At 39.2% G+C, this 26,362-nt stretch overlaps 1 protein-coding gene across 2 annotated transcripts in view; it reads left to right on the forward strand.

Annotated features, from left to right (window-relative positions):
- LOC114263964 (piezo-type mechanosensitive ion channel homolog) overlaps positions 1 to 22,868 on the forward strand; it is a 121,678-nt gene extending 98,810 nt beyond the window's left edge. For both annotated transcript variants that reach the window (XM_082915059.1, XM_082915060.1), the window contains 5 exons: positions 8,650 to 8,808; positions 21,185 to 21,688; positions 21,818 to 21,959; positions 22,083 to 22,227; positions 22,471 to 22,868. In XM_082915059.1, coding sequence (XP_082771185.1) covers positions 8,650 to 8,808; positions 21,185 to 21,688; positions 21,818 to 21,959; positions 22,083 to 22,227; positions 22,471 to 22,606 — 1,086 coding nt within the window. In that variant the 3' untranslated portion in view covers positions 22,607 to 22,868. The remainder of the gene's footprint in view (positions 1 to 8,649; positions 8,809 to 21,184; positions 21,689 to 21,817; positions 21,960 to 22,082; positions 22,228 to 22,470) is intronic.
- The last annotated feature ends 3,494 nt before the right edge of the window (positions 22,869 to 26,362 follow it).

Consider the following 26,362-nt stretch of genomic DNA (forward strand, 5'->3'; position numbering starts at 1 on the left):
TCAATGCTTCACTGCAAACAAACCCAATATCATTCAACAAAAACTGGAGCCACATCAGTTCACATATACCATGTGCCATAGCCCTGTTTTCTACCTCTGCACTAGATCTGGACACCACTATTTGTTTCTTACTACACCATGTGACTAAATTCCCCCCCCCCAACAAATGCACAGTATCCGGAGGTAGATGTCATCTATAAAGCCAGCCCAATCAGCATCTGTGACCGCCTCTAACCCCAAGTGACCATGATTGGAAAATAAAATCCCTTTTCCAGGAGTAGATTTAAGGTACCTCAAAATGCGATACACTGCATCCAAATGAAGTGCACGAGGTTCATGCATAAATTGACTCACAATCCCAATTGCATAGGCAATATCTGGACGAGTGTGAGATAAATATATATGCCTTCCCACAAGTCGCTGGTACCGTTCCTTCTCCACAAGATCACCAACATCACTACAAAGATGGTGATTAGTCTCAATTGGCGAATTAGCAGGTCGGCAGCCTAACATGCCAGTTTCCTCAAGAAGATTTAGGATATACTTCCGTTGAGAAATGAAGATGCCTTTGTCAGATCTGAGAACTTCAATCCCATGAAAGTACCTCAACAGACCAAGGTCTTTGATCTCAAATTCCTTGGCCAACAGCATCTTAAGGTGTGTCAATTCTTTCTCATCATTATCTGTTACAACTATGTCATCCACATATACTATAAGCACAATTACCTTATCTGCATGGCGTTTGACGAACATTGTGTGATCTGCATTGCTTTGCTTATACCCGAATCTCAACATAACCTTTAAGAATTTGTCAAACCAAGCTCGAGGAGACTGTTTAAAACCATATAACGCCTTTTTCAACCTACAAAATTTCCAAACTGTAGATTGAGATAAGAATCCTGGTAGTACATCCATATATACCTCCTCCAAATCACCATGGAGAAATGCATTCTTCACATCTAACTGTTGTAAAGGCCATCCCAAATTAGCTGCACATGAGAGAATAGCTCGAATGGAATTCATCTTTGCTGCAGGGGCAAAGGTTTCTTGGTAATCAATTCTATATGTCTGAGTAAACCCCTTGGCCACTAGTCGTGCTTTGTACCGTTCAATTGTTCAATCTTCTTTCTGCTTAATGGTGAACACCCACTTACACCCTACAGACTTTTTTTCACTAAGAAGAAGAACTAACTCCCAAGTGTTATTTTTGCTTAGAGCTTGCATCTCTTCTGCCATAGCTACTTTCTACTTAGGATCATTGATAGCTTCCTTCCAACCCTGGGGAATGCACGCAGAAGACAAAGACTAAACAAAAGCACGATATGTAGAAGACAATGAATCATATGACAAAAATTTAGAAATAGGGTGTTAAGTACAAGCCCTAACCCCCTTTCTAAGAGCAATAGGAAGACTCGAATCATCTGCATTACCTGGAACTAGCATGAGGGATGATGATGGGTCTGGTGGCACAAGGGAAGCTTGCTCTTTTGGACGCTCAGAATAAGTCTTAAGATCAGCCTTGTCCAAACGACCACCAATGTTAGGCTCCACATCAAAAGAACTATTAGGCTTCCCCTCACCACAAATAGCAGTCCGTTGACTAGGAAGGAAAAAAGATAACTCGTGTTGATAGGTCATCTCCTCATCTGCAATCTCATCCATAACACTACTCTCCCGCGGAGGAGATCGTGGAGAAGAAGGAAAGAAGGCCGCAGATTTACGGAAAGTGACATCCATACAAACATACACTTTGTGAGTGTGAGGGTCATAGCATTTGTAACCCGTTTGAGTAGCAGAAAAACCAATAAAGACACAACGCACAGCCTTAGGATCGAGTTTCCCACGAGTGCGAGGTTACACATGAACAAAACAAGCACACCTAAACACCCGAGAAGGAAGAGAAGAGGTGGGATATGCGACAGGAAGTAGTTGAAGAGGAATCTGGAATTGAAGGACACGGGAAGGCATACGGTTAATAAGGTAAACAGCTGTAAGAACAGCATAACCCCAAAAATACTTAGGGATATTCATGATAAACAAGAGAAAGCGAGCAATTTCAAGAAGATGGCCATTCTTGCGTTCGGCAACTCCATTTTATTGAGGAGTACCAACACAACTAGTCTGATAAAGGATGCCATGCTCCTCTAGGTATGCTCGAAAAACTCCATCAACATACTTAGTCCCATTATCAATTCGAAGAATTTTGATTTGAGTATTAAAAAGATTGGTCACCATTTTATCGAAAGTTTGGAAACAAGAAAAAACTTCACTCTTAGTTCGAAGCAAGTAAATCCAAGTCACACAGGAATAACAATCAATAATGTAACAAACCATCGATACCCAGAAGTAGAAACCACAGGGAAAGGGCCCCACACATCAGTATGAATAAGCATAAAAGGAAAAGTACTTCTTTGATTAATTAAAGGGTAACAAGCACGTTTGTGCTTTGCAAGTTCACAAGCATCACAACCAAAAATCCTCCTAGGATAATCACGAACTAAAGAAGGAAAAAGTTTCTCTAAAACACTAAAGGAAGAATGACCCAAAAGGCGATGCCAGTGATAAAGGAGATGAAGAGGGGAGCCATTAGTGCACTTGAGAGCCTAAGATGGAACAACAGGAGGAACGACATCCAGAAAGTACAGTCCACCTTGTGTTCTACCATTGCCAATCGTTTTCCCTGTAGCTAGTTCCTGAAAGACACAATGAGTAGGAAAAAAGGTCACTGAGTAATTTAGAGAAGTAGTAAGACTACTAACATAAAGCAGGTTAGTGGAAAAATTAGGAACATGAAGTACAAATGAAAGAGAAAGTAAAGAGGAACAATGAACCGAACCCTTGCCGAAGACAGAGGATAAAGTGCCATCAGCCACTTGAACCCTGTCTCGGCTGGAGCAAGGACAATAAGAATATAAAATACTAGAGGCACCTGTCATGTGGTCGGTGGCGCCTGAATCAATAATCCAAGAAGGCGATGAGGATGTACTAAGAGCACTAGCAAGAATACCTGTGTGGGCAAAATTGGAAGAAGCTGGAGTGGAAGAAGTTGTGGTAGAAGGAGAATCAAGTCGAACCATTAAATGCCTGAGAGTGTATAACTCATCCTGGGAAAGAGTGCGAGTCTGAGAAGGACTCGCAGCATTCTCAGACACATGTGCTTGGAGACGAGCTGTACTACCACGACCTCGACCCCAAGTAGGGCAACCATTCAGTTTCCAACAATGTTCTCGATCATGTCTGTCTTTCCCATAATAATCACACTTCAATCGATCTCGATCAACCAGTGTACCCTGAGTACCAGACTGAACCGGGCTAGGCCGAGGAGCTCGAGTTGGAGGAGCAACAACCAAAGCAGAACGATCTTGAATAGAGGAATGAACCATAGCACTACGTCGACTCTCCTTTTGTTGGACAAGGGCATAAGCCTCGCAGAGGGTGGGAAAAGGTGAACGACCCAACACCTGGATGCGAATCTGATCATACTCCAAGTTTAAGCCAGCAAGAAAGTGATACACACGCTCCTTCTCCACGGTTTGCTGAAGCAAAGTGGCATCCCGAGAACAAACAACCTGGAAGCTTTGGTAATAGTCTAGTTCCTACCACAAATTATTCAACTCAGCATAGTATACTACGAGTGATCTATACTTTTGATCTAAGCTCCGAAGCTTCTTCCTCAACTCATACGCCTGTGCATCATTACACTGTTAGGAGTACATCTGGGCTGCAGCTGTCCAAATCTTATGAGCAGTATCTAAGAGAAGAAAGGACCAATTGATGGTGGGCCACATAGAGTTAATGAGCCAGGTGTTAGCAAGCTAGGGAAGGTCATTGGTAATGTAGCTAGTCAAACAGCGAGCAGCAATAGCAAGGCTACAAGAACGGGACTAAATCAGATAATTGGAGCCATCAAGTTTCACAGGACTGATTTGAAGAGAGAGACTATCATTAAAAGTCATAACACGATGCACGCCACCCTCTTCACTCACCCTAGGGTCTTTATCCTCAATTCCAGCCATTGAAAATCAATCCCCACAATAAATAATAGTCTAGGAAGCCAACAACAGTGCCAAAACCTCAACAAAGGACTGGGAAGATACCTTACAGAGCCAAAACAAGCCAGGAAAGTAAAAAAGGAACAAAAACTGAGAGAATCCTCACCAATCCTTCAAAATAGTGACCCTAGCCTCCTCTAATAGTCTAGTTGGCTCCCAAGGAAAGGGAAGGCGGAGAAGAAACAGCCCTAAAAGGGCTCTAGCAGTGGCTTTCGAAAAATAGCCATTTTTTTCCAAAAAATCAACAAAAATTGGAAAAACCACCAAATAATTACCAAAAAATTGAAAGAAAATCATGGAGAAGAAGCCCATGAAATTTCAAACATGGAAGTGTTTTTTTTTTTTTTTTTTTTTTTTGCGCGTGCGTGCAAAAAAATGAAGAAAAAGAGGAACAAGGAAAGACCACAATCTTTGAGGAGGAAGATGTGGCTCTGATATCATGTAAGATGTTAGATTCACATATGAAAAGAAGAAGAACAATAAGAAGAAGAGAAGAACAGAGAGACTGCTGTGTTTATTGTGTTTATCATCTTGCTCTTAAACATATTAGGATTATACATATTTATAATGAAAGACTAAAGAAACAAATGATATAACTACCCTTACACACTAATATTTAACCCTTTTCAAGTTCACAAGCATCATAACCAAAATTATGCCTAGGACAATTATGAACTAAAGAAAGAAAAAGTTTCTCTAAAACACTAAAGGATGGATGACCCAAACGACGATGCCACTGATGGAGGAGATGAAAAGAGGAGCCAGTAGTGCACTTGCGAGCCTGAGATGACAAAGGTAAGATAGAAGGAACAGCATCCAGAAAGTACAGTCCACCTTGTGCTCTACCACTGCAAATCTTTTTCCCTATAGCCAGTTCCTGAAAGACACAATGAGTAGGAAAAAAGGTCACGGAGCAATTTAGAGAGGTAGTAAGACTACTAACATAGAGTTAGTTAGTGGAAAAATTAGGAACATGAAGCACAAATAAAAGAGACAATAAAGAGGAATAAAGAACCGAACCCTTGCCAAAGACAGAGGATAAAGTGCCATCTGCCACTCTAACTTTATCTCGCCCAGAACAAAGAGATAAAAAAAACTTGAGGCACCTGTCATGTGGTCGGTAGCATCGGAATCAATAATCTAAGGAGATGATGAGGATGTACTGAGTGCACTATCAAGAATACCTGTGTGAGCAAAGTTGGATAAAGCAGAAGAAGAAGAGGCTGTGGTAGAATCCAGCCGAGCCATTAAACGCCTGATCGTGTGTAGCTCATCCTGTGAAAAAGTACTAGTGTCAGCAGGGGTGCTAGTAGTAATCTCGGACACATATGCTTGAGGACGAACTCCACCACCACGACCACGGCCTCGGCCTCGAGAAGGACGATTATTCAACTTCTAACAATGTGCCCGGTCATGCCTGTCCTTCCCACAATAATCACACTTCAAGCAATCCCAATCAGCCGATAGAACCTTGCTACCAAACTGTGACGGACTAGGCATAGTATCTCGCAAAGAAGGAGCAACAACCAAAGTAGAGCGATCTAGTGGAGAGGAGTGCACCATAGCACTACGTCTACTCTCCTCTTGCTAGACAAGCTCATAAGCCTCTCGTAAGGTGGGAAACGGAGAACAACCCAATACTTAAATGCGAATCTGATCATACTCCAAATTAAGACCAGTAAGGAAATCATAAATACGTTCTTCTCGATAGCCTGCTGAAACAAAGAGGCATCCTAAGAACAAACAGCCTGAAAGATCTGGCAATAATCCAATTCCTGCCACAAGCCACTCAGCTCAGCATAATACACCACAAGTGAGCGACCCTTTTGATCTAAGCCCCGAACCTTATTCCGTAACTCATAGGCCTGTGCATCATTACCCTTTTGAGAATACATCTGTGCCATAGCTGTCCAAATCTTATGAGCAATGTCCAACAAAAGGAAAGTCCGACTAAGTGTAGGCTGCATGGAATTGATCAACCAAGTCATAACCAAAGCATTCTCATAAATCCATTGAGTTATGCAAATCACCATCATCAGTTGGTTGCTTGAGGGTACCATCACTATATCCAATCAAACGACGAGCAACGATAGCAAGACTACAGGAGCGGGACCAAATCAAGTAGTTGGTACCATCAAGCTTAACAGGACTAATTTGAAGAAAAGGACTATCACCAAGAGTCACACAACGACTCAATCCCTTCTCCTCAAGGCCCTTAGAAGTTTGGCTCTCGAACCCAGCCATAGGAAAATAGAGCAAGGTATCAAACAAATCAGAAAACAATCAACTGGAGACAGTAACTCACTGATATAGGTGAAAACTAATCAAATCCACACCAAAACAAGCCAGACAGAGCGAGCAAAAGACTAATCAACTAAAGAAACCTCAAGAAATCATCAAAACAGGACTCCTAACCTACCACATTGTTCCAGTCGGCTCCCAACAATAAGAGAGGAAGGGAAAAATCAGCCCTAAAAAGGCTGGAGCAAGGAGTTTCAAAAATTAGTCGTTTTTCTAGAAAATCAACAAAAAATCGAAAAACAACCAAACAATGGACAAAAAATTAAAATAAAATCATAGGGAGGAAGCCTATCAAATTTCGAGCATGGGGAATTTTTTTTTTTTTTTTTTTTTTTAAAACTATACACAAAAAAATGAAAAAACAAGAGAGTAAAGAAAGACTAGGAAAAATTCTTCAAGGAGGAAGAGGAGGCTTTGATACCATGTTAGCTTCACAGATGAAGAAGAAGAGGAAGCAGAATGAACCGAGAGAGAAAGAGAGAAGCAGCTATTGTAATATTATTTCAATGATAATAGGGTTACAACCTAAGCGTACGTATTTAAGCTAATAAACATAAACATAAGCTAAAGTACTAAACTACCCTTATATAACAATAACACTTAACAGTTGGATAGCTTGGTATACGTTGTTGGGCCCATTTCTTAACAACTTAAGCTTTTGAGACAATTGGTTATCTAACAATGTATTAGAGCACAGGTTGGGAAAGGTCTTGAGTTCAAGTCTCTCTATTTGCATTTATTTCCCATTTGCATTATGTTTTTGGATCTTTGCATCTCCATGTGCAAGATAGGGTTGCACGTAAGAGCAGGTGTTGGATAGGTTGGTGTAATCAAGTGTCTAATATGGTATCAGAGCTAAGGTTGTGCCTTCACAGAGGTGGGGATATTGGCATCCCATATTGGTTATGGACGATGTCTAGGATGGACTTATAAGACAGCATAGGACACTTCTAACTTGGAGCCTTTTGGGCTTTGCCCTCAAAGGGACAAACTCGTGATGCCGGCTGTTAGACAGGGCCATAACAAACAATAATTTTATGTGGAGGCTGGGCTGTGCATCTAACACTATCAAATGTGCTATTGTTATGGATTTTGTACAAGGTCCTTGAGCATTAGAGGGCAAAATTTAGGAAATCCACGCCAGAAATGTCTCCATTAGGAGCTTTGGTATTTGAAAATTTTTTCTTGTCATTTTCCTACTCACAAGAGATGACTAGATGCTCTAACCACATTTTAATTGTTGATTGCTTTTCCAGTTCAATAAATCTGCTTTAAGCCAGCAAATGTTACTCGTATTTTATGTTCAATTTCTGTAAGTATATCTTACTTTTAGCAAAAATTTTACAAAATTACTTGAAGCGTGTGTGGAACCTTTCAAAACAGTTTAGTCATTCAAGGTTATAACTTTGCTTGCAATTGGAGTTTAGTGTACCATCAAATTTTAACCTTAGGTTAGGAGAGAATATTTGATTACTTTGAGTTTTTCTAGCTACTGATCCGCCCATACCTAGAATTTGACAAATTCGGGATTGGGTATCAATATAACATATTTCTCAGTGTCGTAGAAGCAACAAAATTGGTTGGCAATTCCAAGTTGGTAATATCCTTAGTTTTCCTTTACAAACTATTTTAATTGTAAAGGAATATAGTTGCAAAATAGGTTTTGTTTTATTTTATTTTATTTTGCTTTTTTATGTTTAAACAACCTACAAGACTAAGTTTAACAAAAACTCAAGGCAACCTCTTCATATGCATACTTCTCATATTCTTATGCACAAAAGGCATACAAGTTGCACCTATGGCGTGTGTCTCAAATTGTTATGCGTAAGCCTTTGGGGAGTAAAGCCTAAAAATCAAAGCCTTGATCCGTTTTGCCTTAGTCTCGAGGCGAGCCCCAATAAAGCCTTTTAAAAGTTTGCCTAGGGATGGGTAGGTTGCATGTCCTTGGCCTGCAGGATGCACATGGCAAGTGCTACTGAGTAAGCACGTTGCACGCGAGGGAGGGTGTAAAGCAAAATCCCACACTGTCTAGGTACTAATCCTTTCCATTTGAACAAGAGCCTCAAACCAAACAATGTTCTTTTCTTATTCATTGTATTCAGAAATTGGAGCCCTATATTTGTACTCAGTTGCCTGAATTACGATCATTGATCTTTTACACTGAAGCAGATGTCTAAATTTCTTTCTAATTTTTTGTTTTTTTTCTTCTTCTTATTTCTGTTTTATGTCACTGAGATTTTTTTTGTAAATGGGAGGCATGCTTTTTTTCTGGATCTTATGTTTGCTTTTTCTCTAGCTGGAAGACATTCATGGAAGCTTGTTTCTTGTCAAATGTGATGCGGATTTGAATAGAGTTAGACAACGACCAGGACAAAAGCAAACCAAAATGACCAAATTCTGCAATGGGATATGCTTATTCCTTGTTTTGTTGTGTGTTATATGGGCCCCTATGCTGGTAAGATTTCATTGAACTAAATTTATTGACATTGCATATTAGTAACTGTAGTCTCTGAAGTGATTCTTACAAAGTAAAATAATGTAAAATATGTAAATTATGTAACCAAGGCTGACTATATCTGAAAATAAAATAAAATAAAATAAAATAATAATAATAATAATAATAATAATAATAATAATAATAATATTAAGGAAATATGCCATGAGTATTGCCAGGGGATGTGTAACATGAATAATTTTTTTTTTCCCCAAAAAATATTTCTTATAATTGTAAAGAGGAGCTTTGATTTAATTATTCTCAGTATCAGGAGTGGGTTGCTTTTTTGTATGTGCAGTGCATGCGAGCCTGATGACTTACTCATAAACATATACTTGGTAATACATTCATAAGCATATACTTGATTGTATATTCATTTACTCTGAATCAAAGGCTCATCCCATCTATCTGTGGTCGGCCAATGGACAATAATTATTCGTTATGCATGACCAAATGCTCAAGAAAATATCTTCTGATGTTGTTATTAGTGCTATTGTTGAAAGGAAGCATTTCTTTCACCTTATTTATATGAGTAGAGCATCCTCTTTAGTTTCTCCTCCCTGTACATGATCAAATGTGGAAAACAGGTGGTGTTTCCATCATAAATAGGGCAGAGCCACATGTACTGTGAAGGGGCTATCACCCTTCTAGAAATTCAATGTTTCTCTTATTCTTCTCCAATTCTATAACCAAATCTTGAAGCCATGAGGCTAATATTGATTCCGAGTTTGGCTCCTCCAGTTTGAATGAATTTTGATATTCAAATTAACTCTTAGCCTCTTAGGTCCATATCCAGATCCAGTCTCACCCTCCCAGCACTCTCAATTAACAGGGACCAGGACCAGGAAATCTTCCTCTACCCTTACTTTGCAGCTACAGTGAATTACTTCTAATGTGCATCAGATTCTGAAAATTGGCTACAAAGAAAGTATCTGGATATACACTGTCATGTGCGGCATGTATCCTACACCTGCGTCAATATGTCTTGTTGTGTCAACACAACACCCCTCCAAAATTGGCAAGTCCATGTAACATAAATTGTGAACAACTTTAGACAATAAACGTAAGTAATCTACAAGGCATAAATTGTGGTTAATTGATTGAAGCTATACAATGTTGTCTCCTTTACCAACTTATGTAAAAGAATGCTTTTCTTTATGTGGCATTCAAGAAGTTTATGTGGAGCAACCTCCCTGGTATGTTACTCAGTGGGAGTTAGAGGAAGTGTGCAAATTAAAGAAGACTATTTATGGTCTTAAACAGTCTCCTAAGACTTGGTTCGACAAGTTTACCGTTCTACTTGTTGCATATGGATTGCAAAGTTAGTGTTATATCATTCTATTTTTGTTTGTCATGGGGCAAAACCAAATTCTTCCCAGTCTACTGGGAACATATTCTCTCTCTCTCTCTCTCTCTCATCTGCCTTTATGTTTTATACATTCATAAAATCCCATTAATGTGTTTTCTGAATTTTTTTTCACACTTCATATTGTGTAAGAGTGAGCAAAAATTTATGTCATAGTTAACCTCTATTGTTTTAAATGGATTAATTTTTATGGCATTAGATAAAACGGTATTATTGATACGACTCTCAGTGATAACTTATACCATAAGATTAGATGGGACAAAGGATTGGATATATGATATAAGATTGTGAATAAGACTATGGGGGATAAGTTAGACCATAGGATAAAGGTTTTGATAGAGGGTGTTAGAATAGTTCTTTTAGTTATTTTTGTTCTCTTGTTAATATTTACTTAAGTTGAGGGTACGATGGTCATATTGCTACTTTAGGTTTTTTATATATATTTGAGTGATGTACAGTTGAGGGAATTAATTGGTTTTTAATAAATACAAAGTTCTCACTTCTTCTTCTTCTTCCTCCTAACTTTCAAACCTAATTTCTCCATTTTACATTCTCACTTGGTATCAGAGCCATCTCTTCTTCATTAGAAAGGGTTCTACAGATTCTAAAGATCGATCTGAGGTGACCGAGACGTGCTGATGTCATCAGCCGTACGATGACGTCAGCATGACGTCAGCAGTGTACGGACGGGTCCTTCACCCCTAGACTCGAAATTGCCTCCTGAGATTTATGGTGATTTTTGTGAAATTTTTTGATCATCCCTGATGTGAGTTTTCGATTTTTGAAACTATTTCGTGTTTTTGGGACTGTTTTTTTGAATCTACCTTTGGGACTATTTTTTTCTGGTTTTTCTTGCTGGGCTCACTTCCCTAGGAGCCGAAAATCACCCCTCTAAGGGTCCTTGATCTTACTTTGTTGTTTTACTCCTGTGGGGTTGATATTCTGTTCAATTTGTGGCTGTTTCTGGAGCCGAAAATCACTTGTGGCTGTTTCTGGAGACGAAAATCACCCCTCTAAGGGCTGACACCCTTCTAGCAAGGGATATTTGTCCTCTCTTTATTGATTGCTACTGTTGAGTTGATGTGTTGGTCTCATTTGGGTCCAAACTTGGTTGTTGAGCTAGTTCTGTGTTTATAGTGGTGATTGTGGGTATTGACTGTTTGCAAGTCTGGTTGATCATTATGGTTGAGATTGAGGCTAAGGCTATAACTATGGGTAAAGATGATGATATGCCTAAATCTATCACTACAAAGAAATTGAATGGTGCTAATTATTTGGCTTGGGCCCATGCTGTCAAGATTTTCTTACGAGGTAAGAAGAAGTCCCGCTATCTTAGTGAACTCCCTCCTTCTACTGATGATAAGGATTATGATGATTGGTGTTGTGAGGATTCTTGTGTGATGGGTTGGATTTGGCATAGTCTGGAACCACAGGTTGCTACTACCGTGGAATTTTGTGATACCTCTAAGGCCATTTGGGACTCCCTTGCTGAGTCTTTTTCAACTCAAAGTAATGTCTCTCGAGTCTACGAGTTATATGAACAGATTTTTGCTATGCGTCAATCTGGCCGGTCTCTTCCTGATTATTATAGTAGTCTCAAGACTTTGTGGGATCAGTTACTGCAGCATCGACCTTTCACAACTGATGTGACCACCCAGAAACAACATTGGGAGGAGTTTATGATGGCTTCTTTACTTTCTGGCTTAGATCCTGAGTTGCGAGGGTTCAAAGATCAGATTCTTGCCAGTGACACTCTACCTTCGGCTGCCAATGCCTATTCTAGGCTGTTACGCTCTTCATTGGGACAAGCACAATCCACTGTTGGGTCTTCTTTATTGTTAAAACCTATCACCTACTTCACCCACTTAAACCTCCACTTAAACCTACTCCACTAAACCTAACCCACTACACCACTACCACCTCACCTACTCCACTAAACCTAACCCACTACACCACTACCACCTCCACTTCACCTACTCCTTACCTACTACACACTCACCCTCTTCTATATATAGGAATCATGAATCATTGTAATAAATCAAAAAATATCAATCAATAATACATAAATTTCTACATGGTATCAGAGCAAGGTTAAGACCTTAGTATTTCTCGCTTCACCGGCGGGCGGCAACCTCGCCTTGGCCGCCCGCCGGACCTCAACCTATTCCGCTTATTTTCTACACATACCTTGACTTCTTCAACATTTTCTTACACCCCTCCTCCGCTATGTCGGCGGCGGCACCTGCATCATCGTCTAGCCTCTATCGCCGTTCACCTCGCCTCTCACATATCCGTGGTTGTACTCTTACTCGTCGTCGTCGTTGGCGTTTCTGGCGCTGCTTTTCTGCTCGTCACTGCTGTTTTTTTTCCCCGATTTGCTCTCTCTCTCTTAGCCATGGATTTGGGTGTGGGGTGTAGAGCTGTGGCTCTGTTGTTGGTAGCCATGTTTGCTGGCTTGAAGGTTTCAATGGCAGCAGTGTACAAGGTTGGGGACTCCGCTGGTTGAACCATCATTGGGAATATTGATTACAAGGCCTGGGCTGCTTCCAAGACGTTTCATGTTGGAGATGTCATCATTTTCGAATACAATTTTCAATGTCACGTGTTGCAAGTGCCCCATAAAGAATACCAAGCCTGCAGAAGTGTAAGACAGTAACATGCATCTTCACATACAGCTTGGGTAATGTGTAACTATCAAAAGCACAAGCTTCTTGGACATCCCTCTCTCTCTCTCTCTCCATGGACCCAACATCATCATCATGCACCCACTTTAATCATATCTCTCCTTTTCTCTTAATTTATTTCATCCACGTTCTTTCACCCTTTTCTTTTATTTTAATATATATATATATATATATATATATATTTTATTATAATAAATTTTCCCTATCCCTTGTTAGTAAGCATCACCCGTTTTCCATTCTCTTATTATTATTTATTTTATATTCCACCAAAAAAAAAAAAAATCACACTGCTGTTTTTCTTATCACCCATCCACAAATATTTTTCTCTATTTTCTTTATCCATTATTTTCTTTTATTTTATTTTTCTTATTAAACAAAACAACACCACAAAATAACACCAACAACATTCCACAACCTTGTCATTTTATTCATATCAGGGGATCAACCCCGATCACACTTTTACATCAAAAACAAAAAAAAAAAAAAAAAAAAAAAAAAAAAACCCACACAAACAAAAACAAAACTACCACACCCACAGTGGGATTTTTCTTCTCTACTCAGCCGCCGGTCTTTTCTTCTTGCCTCCGTCCTGGGTGGTCCTTGCCGGTGTTGCCTCCGTGCTTCCTAGACCACCAAGCAAGTTGCCTCCTCCCTGCTCCTCCACTACAGCATACGGTGGACCTCCAAATCGGAACATCACTGTGGCCTTCCGCTTCAGCTCCTTATTTTCCGCCTTTAGCACACTTAACTCTACTCGCGCATCCTTATACATGCGTTGGAGCAGAGCCAGTTGGGCGTTTAACTGCTGCACCTCGTTTGTCCTACTCTGCAGCCGGTGCGACAAGTTTGTGACCGCAGTCATGGTTTCCACACATGACTTCAGAGTATACTGATTGGCCTCAATATCAGTTTGCACCGCCATTTTTTGCTCCACCGACCACATCGGAAAGTTCAACGGAGCAAAACCAGAGGTGTTTGGTTGAGGTTCACGGGCCACCGCACCTGTTATCTCTCCTGTTGACTCGTTGAGGTCGGGAAAGAGAGTGAGCAGACCACGGGAAGATGAGGCCATGTTCTGGGTAGCTGAACGGGAAGAAGAGGCCATGTTTTTTGGGTTGCTGAGTGTTTCCGAGAAGGGTTGGATACAGAGTATTTACAGATTGTTTCAGAATGACAAGTTCAGAGGTTTCAGTCTGGTTTGGTTTCCTCCGCCTCCGCATTGGTTTATATTGACACTGACGACGCGGCCGACACGCCGCTCTGTCGCTCACGTGCCTCGCCGCGTCTCCGGCTCACCTTTTGATGGCTCGACGCTTTCTGTCGGGCACAACTTTTGATGAAGTGGGCGCGCCTTTTGAGGGCGCAACTTTTGATGGCACGCCTTTTTATGGATTGGGCACAACTTTTGAGGGTGCGACTTTTTAAGGGTCCGACAAGACTCTGTAAACTGTCTCGACATTGATTCCGGTTAGCTCCTTCATGGGTCCGACAAGACTCTGTAAACTGTCCCGACATTGATTCCGGTTAGCTCCTTCATGGGTCCGACAAGACTCTGTAAACTGTCTCGACATTGATTCCGGTTAGCTCCTTTATGGGTCCGACAAGACTCTGTAAACTGTCCCGACATTAATTCCGGTTAGCTCCTTTATGGGTCCGACAAGACTCTGTAAACTGTCCCGACATTGATTCCGGTTAGCTCCTTTATGGGTCCGACAAGACTCTGTAAACTGTCCCGACCGGTTAGTTTCTACAAGGGTCCAGCAAGACTCTGTAAACTGTCACAACAACTGTCACAACATTGTCTGCTACAACGGTCCGACATGACCCCATAAACTGTCTTCTACATCGGTCTGACACCACCATACAGTGTCCTCTACAACGTTATGACACCCCCATACAGTGTCCTCTACAACGTTATGACACCCCCATACCGTGTCCTCTACAACGTTATGACACCACCATCCAGTGTCTTCACCAATGGTCTGACACGACCATACAGTGTCACCTATCCTCTTTTATTTTTATGTATTTTCTTGCTTTGTAACTCTCTCCAAACTCAAGTTGGTTAGTTCCTATCCCCCTTGAGTTTGCGGGGGGCTGTTAAAACCTATCACCTACTTCACCCACTTAAACCTCCACTTAAACCTACTCCACTAAACCTAACCCACTACACCACTACCACCTCACCTACTCCACTAAACCTAACCCACTACACCACTACCACCTCCACTTCACCTACTCCTTACCTACTACACACTCACCCTCTTCTATATATAGGAATCATGAATCATTGTAATAAATCAAAAAACATCAATCAATAATACATAAATTTTTACATTTATCATCTTCTGCATTGGTTTCCAGTAGTAGTGATCATGGGTCTACTCGCAGGGGTTTGAATAGTTCTTTTGGTTCCCGGAGCTCTTCTTCTGGTTTCCGGGGCTCTCGTGGAGGTGGTTCTCGTAGTGGTGGCTCACGTGGTGGTTTCCGTGGTGGCAGTAGTAGTGGACCTGGTTCTCGTACACGTGGTGATCGCAAGTGTACTCATTGTGGTTCCCAAGGTCATACTGAACCTTGGTGTTGGCAAAAGCATGGCAGACCTGATCATGTCCATCAGGTTATGGATGTCCCCTCCTCACAGTCTTCCTTGTTGTCCACTGGCTCGGATGCTTCTCCTGTTACTTCGCATGAGACACTCACTACTCAAATTAGTGAGCTTACTGCCCTTGTCCAGTCTCTCCGGCCTAGTCTACCTTCTTCCTCTACTACCATGGCTAGTTCAGGTAATATTGCATGTGTGGCTAAGTCCTCTCAGCCTTGGCTCCTAGACTCTGGTGCTAGTTCTCATGTCTCTGGTAATTCCTCTCTTTTTGATACTCTTAGACCTGTTGATCATACCATTATACTTGCTGATGGATCTTCTCGGCCTGTCTGTGGTCAAGGTCCTCTTCATCCCACTCCATCCATGTCCTTACCTTCTGGTCTTTATGTTCCTAAATTTCCATTTAATTTGCTTTCTGTTAGCCAATTGACTCAAGCTCTCCATTGTTCAATAACCTTTTCTCCTACTTCATGTGTTTTGCAGGACCTCCAGACCAAGAGGATGATTGGTTCGGGGCATAAGAAGGATGGCTTATACTTTTTGGACGCTGAGACGTCTCCTCCTTCATCTGCTGTGTTGAGTGCTAGTGTATCTCCTCTTCAGTGGCATTTTCGCTTGGGTCATCCCTCCTTGGCCAAGCTCAAGTTAGCTGTTCCGGGTTTGAGTCATGTTTCTCAGATTGAGTGTGAAGCCTGTCAATTTGGGAAGCATCATCGTAGTTCTTTTCCTCGTCGTAGTGTTAGTCGTGTGTCTGAGTCTTTTGCTCTTGTCCATACAGATATTTGGGGTCCTTCTAGAACTCCTACTGTTAATGGGTTCTTTTATTTTGTTATTTTTGTGGATGATTACTCTCGGATGACTTGGTTGTTTTTAATGAAACAAAGATCTGATTTGCCTTCCATCATCTCTAAGTTTTATAATGAAATCTTTACTCAATTTGGCAAATGTATTAAGATATTTCGGTCTGATAATGCCTTAGAATATGTGCAATCTATTGTAACTACCTTTTGTGATGCTCATGGTATTATTCATCAAACTAGTTGTCCTCATACATCCCCACAAAATGGTTTTGCAGAACGGAAACACCGCCATTTGCTAGATGTTGCTCGCACCCTGATGTTTAATATGCATGTCCCCAAACAGTTTTGGGGCGATGCTGTTCTCACTGCTTGTTTGCTTATCAATCGCATGCCCTCTAGTGTTGTACACACATCTCCTTATTCTCTGCTATATCCCACCACATCTCCTTTTCCCTTGCCTCCTCGCATTTTCGGGTGTGTGGCCTTTGTCCATGTTCTTGACCCTGGGTTGGATAAGTTATCTCCTCGTGCACGCAAGTGTGTGTTCTTAGGTTATTCTCGCACTCAAAAAGGGTACCGGTGTTATCATCTTGAGTCTCGTCGCTACTTTGTCAGTGCTGATGTAACGTTTTTTGAGTCTACTTCGTTTTTTTCTTCCTCTGGGCAACAGTTATCTACTGATCTTCTCTCTTCTCGTGAGGGGGAGCCAGCCTCTCTCGCTCCTACTCTTCCCTCTTATGCTCCTTCCACATCCACTCCTCTATCCTCTCTCTCTCCTCTCACTTCTACCCCTCCTTTGCAGGTTTATCAACGGTCTCAAGCTCGTCGCATTGTGTCTTATGGCCCGGCCAGTTCATCTCCTTCGTCTGAGGCCCCTGTTCCACCTGCTGCTCTACCATCTGATGACCTTCCTATTGCCCTCCGCAAAGGTAAACGCACTTGCACTCAACATCCTATTGCTCATTTCGTTTCTTATGATCGCCTCTCTTCTGGTCTTCACTCTTTTGCTTGTAGCTTGTCGAGTATTTCCATTCCTCGCACCTATCTTGAGGCTATGTCCATCTCTAGTTGGAAGTTTGCCATGGATGAGGAAATGCATGCTCTTCATCAAAATCAGACCTGGGACCTTACCCCTCTGCCCTCTGGCAAATCTATTGTGGGTTGTCGTTGGATTTATACTGTTAAGTATCTTCCTGATGGAACTGTTGAGCGCCTTAAGGCTCGCCTGGTAGCTAAAGGCTACACCCAAACCTATGGTGTTGATTACTTGGAGACTTTTTCTCCTGTGGCCCGTCTTAACTCTGTTCGGATTCTTCTCTCTGTTGCAGTTAATCAGTCTTGGCCTTTATATCAACTGGATATCAAGAATGCTTTTCTCCATGGTGATCTCCACGAGGAGGTCTATATGGATCAGCCCCCTGGCTATGTTGTTCCCGGCCAAGAGCATCTTGTTTGTCGTTTGAGGAAGGCCTTGTATGGTCTTAAGCAGTCCCCTCGTGCCTGGTTTGATCGCTTCAGTGCTGTTGTGCTTGCCTATGGCTTTCACCGTTCCACTTTTGATCACTCTGTTTTTGTTTGCCACTCGTCTACTAGGAGTATTGTTCTTATTGTCTATGTGGATGACATCATCATTTCAGGGAGTGACTCCAATGGTATTGCTGCTTTGAAGCAGTATTTGGGACAACAATTTCACACCAAAGACTTGGGCCATCTTCGGTATTTTCTTGGGATTGAAGTTGCCCGTTCTTCTCAGGGCTTGTTTCTTTCTCAACGGAAGTATGTTCTTGATCTTCTTACTGAGACTGGTCTCTTAGGCACTCGCCCCAGTGATACTCCCATGGATTCTAGTGTCAAGCTTGCTGGTGACACTGGCGACTTCTTTCCTGATATTGGTCGTTATCGTCGGTTGGTTGGCAAGTTAATATATCTCACTGTCACTCGTCCAGATATTACCTATGCTGTGGGTGTGGTCAGTCAGTTTATGCATGCTCCCCGCCAACCCCATTTTGTGGCTGTATGTCGTATCTTGCAATACTTAAAGCGTGCTCCAGGTCGAGGGTTGCTCTATCGCCCCTCTTCCTCCTTGTCTGTCGCTGGCTTCAGTGATGCTGATTGGGCTGGTAATACGACTGACCGCCGTTCCACCTCAGGCTATTGTACTTTTGTTGGTGGTAATCTTGTCACTTGGCGTAGCAAGAAACAGACCGTCGTTGCTCGTTCTAGTGCCGAGGCTGAATATCGCGCCATGGCTCATACTGCTTCTGAGATGCTCTGGGTTCAGTCTCTTCTCCAAGATTTTGGCTTTTCTGTTTCCACTCCTATGCGCATGTTTTGTGACAATCAGGCTGCTATCTTCATTGCCAATAACCCTGTGTTTCATGAACGCACCAAACATATCGAAGTTGATTGCCATTTTATTCGTGATCTCTTACTCCGCAAGCAACTGGTGACTCCTTATGTTCGTTCTGCGGATCAATTGGGTGATATTCTCACCAAACCTTTGGCTTGGCCTTCATTTCTTCGTTTGTCTGCCAAGCTGGGCATGTTCGATCTCTATGCTCCAGCTTGAGGGGGAGTGTTAGAATAGTTCTTTTAGTTATTTTTGTTCTCTTGTTAATATTTACTTAAGTTGAGGGTACGATGGTCATATTGCTACTTTAGGTTTTTTATATATATTTGAGTGATGTACAGTTGAGGGAATTAATTGGTTTTTAATAAATACAAAGTTCTCTCTTCTTCTTCTTCTTCCTCCTAACTTTCAACCCTAATTTCTCCATTTTACATTCTCACTGAGGGAGTATGGCATTATGTTTTCATAGGATGGGTTAAAAAAATATAATTATTTTTTACTGTTGGATGAAGGTGAAAAATAATCGAGAGAGGCCTAATACCACAATTCCTACTTAATCTCCCATATTTTCCCATTTAATACCCCATACATGTATTAAAATTATTCAAAGTTTCAATACTGAGTTAAACAAACAACAGATTAAAATGCTTGTGGGCCTAGATGTTCCCTCATTTTCTTATCCGGTAACCAAACACCGGATTAACAATCCGGTGGGCCCCTTATGTTCTCCACACTTTAAATCCCTCTTTAAATACTACTAACAAACATGCCCCTTGTTGTTCAAAGTATTCATACTTCCATCCCTTTCTCAAAATTTATGTCATTGTTAACCTCTACTGTCTATTTTTGTTTTTAGATGACCATTTAAGTCCGTCATGTAAAACATTTACTTCTTCCTCGGGAAATCATCCAATTAGTATGTTCACACTACCTTGTTAATGATCTCCTCTTGGAACAAAGTCTTTTGTTAAGTTACATTTTTTTTTTGTTTTTGCTTTAATGACATATTTTCTCAATGATTTATGACATTTGACTCTTTTTTAATTTTCTGTTGCACTGGATCCATTCTTTCTCAATGTGTCATATAAAGCCTTAGTTGCAGGAATTGCCTATTCAAGGTGATGTTTCCACTCCAGAATTGCGACTCCACAGTTCAGAGAAAGAATCAAGTTAGAACCACATTCCCATCGAGATAGAATCACAGTTCCAACTGATATAGAACTGCTCGAACATATGAATCCTAAATAAACAAAAGAAATATTGAGAAACTATGTATAGTATGTGTAGTAAACAAGGATGAACATGTCAATGTACGTCATAATGATATAAGCGCAAAAAATGAAGAACAAATCAAAATAGGGACATTAATATATGCTTGACATTGCAATGAGAATTTACTATGCTTATCTTTAATAGTGTACCACACCAAACTAGATATTGATTTAGTACCCGGAAGGTCTCAAATCCATGAGAAAGAAAACCTTGACTCAACTAAGAAAATTCTGAAATATTATTAAGAATGAATTCCTGTGATAGAGCTTTACAACTTTATTTATAGTAGATAAATCCTAATTACTGTAAAACACAAAATAACTAAGAAAGAAGGAAAAGTTACTAAAAATAGTAATTTTGAGTTATGCCCATATTGAAATACTACTTACCAGGTTTAGGAAACTTGCCAAAACGAGTAACAATGAAAACAAAAGCTCCCAAAGTAAGTTATAACTAAAAAAACTTTTCTAAAATAGATAGAATTCTAATTTGGAAGTATAAAAGTTAGAATTTGACCAAAATCACACGTGCGTCATCATCGAAGGTTTGAGTTGTGTTTGGCACATCTCATCTGATCATACTATCAAATTTGAAGTAATTCCCGGCTCGTTAGTCTGGCGTCACTAGCTCAGTCCCCTGAATTCTTCGGAAATAATAGTCTTAGGTCGTCCTCTCTTTCTTAACCTCCTCATGAGCTTCTTCTGATCCAACAGTTCAAAGAACTCATCGGCTACTCGTCCTACATCAATATATATATACATTACAATTAGGAAAGAAGTATATTTTCGTACAATATTTATAAGTGCTTCCAACCTTAAACTCTTCTATGTGCGCTCACTCTGCTGCTCTTGCTCCCACAACTAATTGTAAAACATCATCTTTTCAATTTATTTTTGTCTTCACATAATATTATTAGTATAAAAATAAATAAAATTCTGATTATATCCGGATATACTCATGATTTTATTTTAAGGTATACACTATCTACCCATTGCTCATTTTAGAACCATACCGAGGTAAGACTGTATCAAATAATGTCAATGGAATTCCATCATAGTTCTTAATGAGCATTTCATAATTCATGCATTGAAATTTCCTGTCTCTTTATGGATGTGAAGTTTCTTTGAAAGGCCGAAAACTATAAAGCATAGAACAATACTAAGAAAGATCGTCTTTCTATCTTTTAAATGTCTATCTATCATGATACGCCGTCATTATGTGCATTTTGATCTTGTATGAAGTTTAAAATTTCTCTTTGGACAGATGTACAGCAGTGGTAATCCAACTAACATTGCAAACCCAATTAAAGATGCCAGTGTTCGAATTGATTTAAAGACGATTGATGGTAGGCTGACATTGTTTGAAACAACTCTTTGCAAAAAGCTCTCACTGGTTGAGCTTGATGAACATATTGATCTGGATCCTCAAGGTTATCTAACTGCTTACAACAAGGATGACATTCAATTAATATGCTGCCAAGCTGATGGAAGCATCTCGTGGCTTGTCCCACCCATTGTTCAGGCCAGATTTGTTCAATCTCTTAAGTGGAGCATGAACATTATATTTTCTTGGCAATTCAATAGGGCTAGGCCCAAAGGCAAGGAAGTTGTGAAGTATGAGCTAATTCTTCAAGATCAGGACCTTCCGAGACCAATGGAAGTGATGGAAGTGCTGAACGGTACTTCCAACAGTTTCAGGATATATAATGTTTATCCAAGATACTTCCGGGTGACTGGCTCTGGTGATGTGAGATTTCTTGAACAGGCGGTATGTTGCATTCAAATATCTATTGTTCTAGACTCAATTATGTAGATTATTGTAGACTAGATTGTTTTCGATTTATTTCAATACATATGATCAATTAATGACCATACACCGAAAATATTGTGCATACAGGTGCGTCTGGTTACTGGTGATCTTGTGCTTAATCATGGTAGTCTAGAGTGGTGGTCTTTCCATGATATAGATGCTTCAAATGTAAGTGTTTGTGGAGAATTGGCTGGACCAATGGCTATCATTGTATCTGAGGAAACACCACGTAAGTTTTTAATTAATGTGATTGTAAGCGTTATTGTTTGTATTTGCCATTCTGTAAATATCCTGATACATGTTATTGATTTTCATTTTCGTGCATTGAAATTCATCTCCTGTTTTCCTCCAGAGGGTATTCTTGGTGAAACACTCAGCAAGTTCAGCATTTGGGGTCTCTACATTACCTTTGTGCTTGCAGTTGGTCGTTTCATTAGACTTCAATGTGCTGACCTAAGAATGAGAATACCATTTGAAAACCTTCCTTCTTGTGACAGGTATACAAATGCATATCCATTCCTTCTTCGTGAGGTTTCTTTGAGTTTTGTGATGGGATTGCTCGCTTTTTAGATCTAAAGTTGTCTTCCTCAAGAAAAAAACTAGATACTAAATTGCAGCTGGCATGAACCAGCACCTAAAATAATGATTTAATTGAAGGCAGAGGAAATTCTGAGTTCCAATTTCCTGATTACAGTATTTTCAAGTTTTATCCAAATCAGATTTCATGTTACTTGATACAGGTTGCTGGCAATCTGCGAGGACATTTATGCTGCAAGAGCTGAGGGTGAACTCGAAGTTGAAGAGGTTCTCTATTGGATACTGGTGAAGATTTACCGATCACCGCACATGTTGCTTGAGTACACTAAAGGTGACTAGATCATCAACAAGAATTGTTTTCTCTGGTCAACAGAAGCTTCAATTTTCATGGAGCTAAAAGACGTTGAATGCTAACTCTATCTAACTACAGATCTATGTTACTTAGAATGTGAATTGTTTTAGTACATGAAACTGGAACAGAAGCGGAAACGAGAACGCTATACGCCACACACTTTAAAATGTGGTATGAGAAGGGTAGATTGGTATAGATTACACTAAGAATTTAAGATAACTATTGAGCATCCAATAAAATGTAGTTTTTTCTATTGTCATTGTGACTCATTTTTTACATCATGCCCTGTCAAAACTACATTCCCCTTAAATTTTAGTTCAATATATTTTTTTTTTCTCTAAAGAAATATTTGAAAAAAAAATATTTTTGAGATTGCTTTGGATTACTAAACTTACTATTCTGAAATGAAAGTATACAATATTTTGCGAAGTGCGTTCCAAAACGTAATTCGTTGGGGTATTACCATTTCTGGCAACACTGCTACATATTCAAACAAAGGAAGAATATTGTACTTGGAAAATTATCGATGGACAGTTTCCGGTAGCAGTAGCATCAATCCTTCCATTTATCAGCTGAAATCTCCTCTTGGTGTAGCATATACTCTCCCCTTTCTGCATAGGATTTTCCTGCTTCAAGTGTAGGTTTTGTCAGGGCATAAGAATATTTTTGGGTCAAATTCTTGTCACTGCAATTATTCATTGCTCACCATGTATGAATGTAGATGGCTGCTGCCAATAGAAAATTGCAAAGCTGAACATTTGGCTAAAAGCTTTATTTTTATTAGTTACTATAGCTGGATTTAATGAATTGTTTACCTAAACTATGGTATGATAGATGATTTATGCTACATTTGAACGGCTCGGATTCATATTCCAAAGCCAAAAATTTGACAAAAATACTCTACAAACCGTCTCTAGCGATCTGTCATTATTGCATGCTACGCACTGGTGCATCTCTCCATCTCTCTCTTTTATGATGAGACTCAGAAATAACATTTTTATTTGATATTTATTCAAAAAAATGGCTGAGCATTCAAATAAAATAAAATAATTGAATTTGAATTTTTGAAATAGTTGGATAATCTGGGAAAATTTAATTAGTTGAAAAATAAATTAAAGTGACAGAAATAGGAAAAAAAAAAAAAGTTCTAAAGCATTAGGGATGCTCCACCAATGCTTTTTTTTTTCCTTTTTTTTTAAAAAAATATTTCATATTCAATTGAGATATACATACATGATATTCTCAATTGGAAAATAAAACTGATTATTCCATATAAAAAATAATTTCATAAGATTGATCACACCATAAAAATTTAATTATTTGATTTACAGAGAATATCAAGCTTCTATGATGCCCAGAGTCTACAATAGAAGAAAAAGTGGAGGGTGAAAAAAAATAATTTCAAAATGAAGATAGTACAAGTCTTTGCTGCATAAATTTATGCATGAATCACTTATACTTTCATCATTTTGAAATTATTTTTTTCTACATTCCATTTTTTTTTTTTAATTCTTCCTAATATTTATAAATAAGTCATTGGGATTTCACCCCAGGCTTAGCAAAGAAATTAGAATGCCATCGAAACAAAGAAACAATTTGTTACAATATTTTCTGAATGAGTTTCATCTCTGTTTTTTTTTTGTTTATTATTGTTATTATTATTTATGGGAAGCACAAGATATAATATATTGCACATTCGACAATAACTTGTCAATTAAACTACATCGAAGTACGAAATAGATCCTAAAAAGGATAAAGAAAACCTCCACGCAGGAGGATCTATATAAGAAGAAAAAATAAACATCTACGCAAGGAGAGAAAACTTTCATAAAAGGAGGAGAAAGCCTCTACATATAGAGAGGTGCTATTGAAGAAAAAAAAAAAAAAAAAAAAATCACTACCAAATAGGCATTACCACTTCACGATCTGTTCATCGTCACAACTGATAACTGTGGTACCTTAATCTTTACCTTTACATTACAAAATAAAGCATTATAGATCTGAAGCGGTCACTTAGCGTTTAAAAGCGCGTTTAGCAATGTTAGATCTATGTTAAGAATTAGATCTTAGTAAAGATCTGAAAGTTTTCTTGATGACAAGTTAATGATAGAAGGTGGTAAACAAGAAAGAAAATAAGATAACTTGCAAGAGAAGAAATGAAAGATAGATAATGGATAGAAGCACCGTCCCTCTCTCTGAGAGGTCAGATTTTATTGAGATTGACTGGGGCGGTAGAGTGAGCCAAATTCGCCGAAATGTGGCGTAGTGAATCATTATGGTGAAAAGCGAGACACTTTCTGCTATAAGATTTTTTTTCCTCTTGGTGCAGCTTGCATATGTTCCCCATTGAAATATTGATTTTCTTTTATTGCATCATCGACGTGGCAAACAAGTCTCATAGCCTAAGGTTTCGTTTGAAAACTTAAAAATCTAGTTAAAAAATCAAAAAATATTATAAATTGTTACATTATTTTTTCTAATTCTTTTTTGTATATTTTTTATAATTTTTTTTTTTTAAAAATTGATTAAAATAGTCAATTCTCAAAGTGGCCTTAAACACCATACCATATCACTTTGTTGGGTTGCTAGATTAAGGATCCACCAATTCAATGCACTCTTCTGTTTTTTATTCCCTTTTCAATAATTGTAAACTAGCCCCAATCCCTATTCTCATTACAAGTAGTTCTGTAAAAAGTAAAATTATATCATTAAATTTATAATTAAAAGTAGTATGAGAGAATTAATATATAGCAGATATATGTTTTAGTATTTAAAAATATCATAATACACTTTTTAATATTCATCAGTTGGTTTTGTGATCAGTACCTTGTAGAATTCAAGTAGGCCAATTTAAGAACAACGATCAAGCCTATTGTGCGATGGAAATGGTGTACAAAGTAAATTTCAATGGAGTTTGTTTAAAAAATTATTTCATGGGGTGGGGATTATTGTTCGAGATTTTAGGGGAATGGTATTGATTCATATTAGCGTGACAGTACGGAAGTATTGAGTACGTGCAATGCAGTGTTGTTTCTCTTGGAGGGTGATTTTTTTGACAATGGTGAAAGCTATTGCCATATGATTTTGGTTATTTTGTGAAAGGCATTTTTAGTTGCTCTCATGTTCAATGCAATTGTAATCGGGAAGCAAATTGGCATGCTTGTCTAGATGTGAAGTTGGACGGTTTAAGGGTTTGAACGGAAGAGGTGTGACAAAGGTGATCAAAAATAAATCTAAGTAAAATTGTCATTCACAACAAATATGATCTCCACATTTTGGCAAAATTGTTTTATGAGGCAAAATTGGGTTGATGGATTTTATTAATAAAAATGACCTTGAGTAATTATCCAAGTGATCATGATGGAGGCCATTTAGGTGCCAAAGTGTGATTATGAAGGGCATTTAGGTGCCAAAGTGAGTGATGTTTCAAGTTTGAGTTTGTGGAGAAACGTAAGTCTGCGTTTGTAATCTAACTACGACCATATAATTAACCGCTATCTTGTGGGGGGACAAAATATATTTATTTAAAGGCTATATTTCACTTTACCTCGTGATTATGTGCGGATAACTCTCAGTCATTTAGAAATAAACACATAATCTCCTATGGTCTGTGAATTAATAAAATGCACTGTTAGATTCATCAACGGTACAAGTCAATGTACTAAAATACTTTTGAGTATAAATAGTGTTATTGTGCAAACTACGAATGCTTCATCATTATTTTGGAGGTGAAATTCCCTTTA

The sequence above is a fragment of the Camellia sinensis genome, chromosome 2 (assembly GCF_055761805.1).
Source record: "Camellia sinensis isolate YWXY chromosome 2, ASM5576180v1, whole genome shotgun sequence".
Lineage (NCBI taxonomy): Eukaryota > Viridiplantae > Streptophyta > Magnoliopsida > Ericales > Theaceae > Camellia > Camellia sinensis.